Source organism: Aegilops tauschii, chromosome 7 (assembly GCF_002575655.3).
Source record: "Aegilops tauschii subsp. strangulata cultivar AL8/78 chromosome 7, Aet v6.0, whole genome shotgun sequence".
Classification (NCBI taxonomy): domain Eukaryota; kingdom Viridiplantae; phylum Streptophyta; class Magnoliopsida; order Poales; family Poaceae; genus Aegilops; species Aegilops tauschii.
Window position 1 is genome coordinate 267,027,427 of NC_053041.3, and position 1,658 is coordinate 267,029,084.

General features: G+C 55.3%; 1 protein-coding gene across 1 annotated transcript; it reads right to left on the reverse strand.

The window, feature by feature from the left end:
- Positions 1-766: 766 nt before the first annotated feature.
- On the reverse strand, positions 767-1,348 carry LOC141027083 (uncharacterized). Its single transcript, XM_073504005.1, has one exon. The coding sequence runs from the start codon at positions 1,346-1,348 to the stop codon at positions 767-769; it is 582 nt and encodes a 193-aa protein (XP_073360106.1).
- Positions 1,349-1,658: the final 310 nt, after the last annotated feature.

Consider the following 1,658-nt stretch of genomic DNA (forward strand, 5'->3'; position numbering starts at 1 on the left):
TCATATGATCGTGATGAAAACTAGCTTGACGATAATTCCCATGTGTCCTCGGGAGCGCTTTTCTCTATATAAGAGTTTTTCCAGGCTTGTCCTTTGCTACAAAAAGGATTGGGCCATCTTGCTGCACCTTATTTACTTTTATTACTTGTTACCCGTTACAAATTACCTTATCACAAACTATCTGTTACCGATAATTTCAGTGCTTGCAGAGAATACCTTACTGAAAACCGCTTATCATTTCCTTCTGCTCCTCGTTGGGTTTGACACACTTATCGAAAGGACTACGATAGATCCCCTACACTTGTGGGTCATCAGCCGCGCACTTGAGCTGATCAGTAGAGTCGAAGGTGATACCGTACTTGGACCACCTGAGCGGACGCGACGTCTCGAGCTTGGGGAGGGCCACGTTCACCCCACAAGCGAACTGCTTGAAGATGTGATGGGAGGCGGGGGCTTGAGCGCCACCTAGGATGCAAGCAATGGCATGAGGCTCTTGGAAGCCCCTGGCCCCATCATCTTGGCGGCGGTCATCATTCCTCCTTGGCGGTGGCGGTAGTGGAGGAAGGCCAACGTTGCCCTGAGGACAATCCTTACGAGGCTGATCCCTCCAGGGGCCTTCGCGAGGTTAGCCCTGCCAGCGATCCTCACGAGGCTGATCGCGCTAGTCCTGGCGGGAGTCGCGGTTGTCCCAGCGTCCCCCACCTCGGCCTCCTCCACGGCCGTAACCGCGGTCGTTGCGCTCAGGGCGGCGGCCAAGATGCCCATCTCAGATGGCCCTAAGTTCTTGGCAGTCGTTGGTGTTGTGGCTGTGTACATTGTGGAAGACGCAGAATGGGCTGCTGCTCTTGGAAGACTCGGGGTGGTCGCAACCGCGCTTCATCTCTGGTTCGGCCGTGAGCACAGTCGGGCCCTTGCACTTCACGTCCTTGGCCTTGGCCTTCTTATCTTTAGGATCGGCCCCCGGGAGCTCAAGGAGGGAGAGGCGACCTTCCTCAGCCCTCGCGCATCTGGTTACCATGTTGAACATCTCTAGAGCCGAGCACATGTCCTTGTGTATGGAGAGCTCTTCCTTCATCTTGACATCCTGGACGTCATCACTGAATGCCGAAATGATGGCCTCATTCGACACCTTGGGGATCTTGAGGAGAACGTTGGTGAAGCGCTGGATGTATTTGTGCAAGGTCTCCCCTGGGTGCTGCTTGATGCGCCGCAGGTCGCCCACAGCAGGGGCACAGTCACGAGTGCCCTGGAAGTTGGCGATGAAACACTCTCGCATTTCATCCCAGGAGGAGATTGATCCCGCGGGGAGGTTCAAGAGCCATGAGCGTGCGCCATCCTTGAGGGCCATGGGAAACCAGTTCGCCATGACCTTCTCGTCGCTGTTCGCCATCTCAATGCTCAGCTCGTAGAGTTGGAGGAACTCGGCAGGGTGAGGGATGCCGTCATAGCGCGGAGGCAGGTCCGGCTTGAACTTTCCAGGCCAGACGACGCAGGGCAACTCTGGGGTGAACGCTCGGCAACCTGCTGCCTCCGTCCATTAGGACCTTGAACAGTCGATAGTCGTCTATGATAGAGTCGAGGACAAGATCTACAACTCTTTGGTTGTGGACTCCTATTGGTTGGTATTGATGAACAAAGGTGATCAGGATGTCCGACCG

What these genes read in the sequence shown, in the direction of transcription:
- LOC141027083 (XM_073504005.1), bottom strand. Translation starts at nt 1,348, where the DNA reads ATGGCCCTCAAGGATGGCGCACGCTCATGGCTCTTGAACCTCCCCGCG.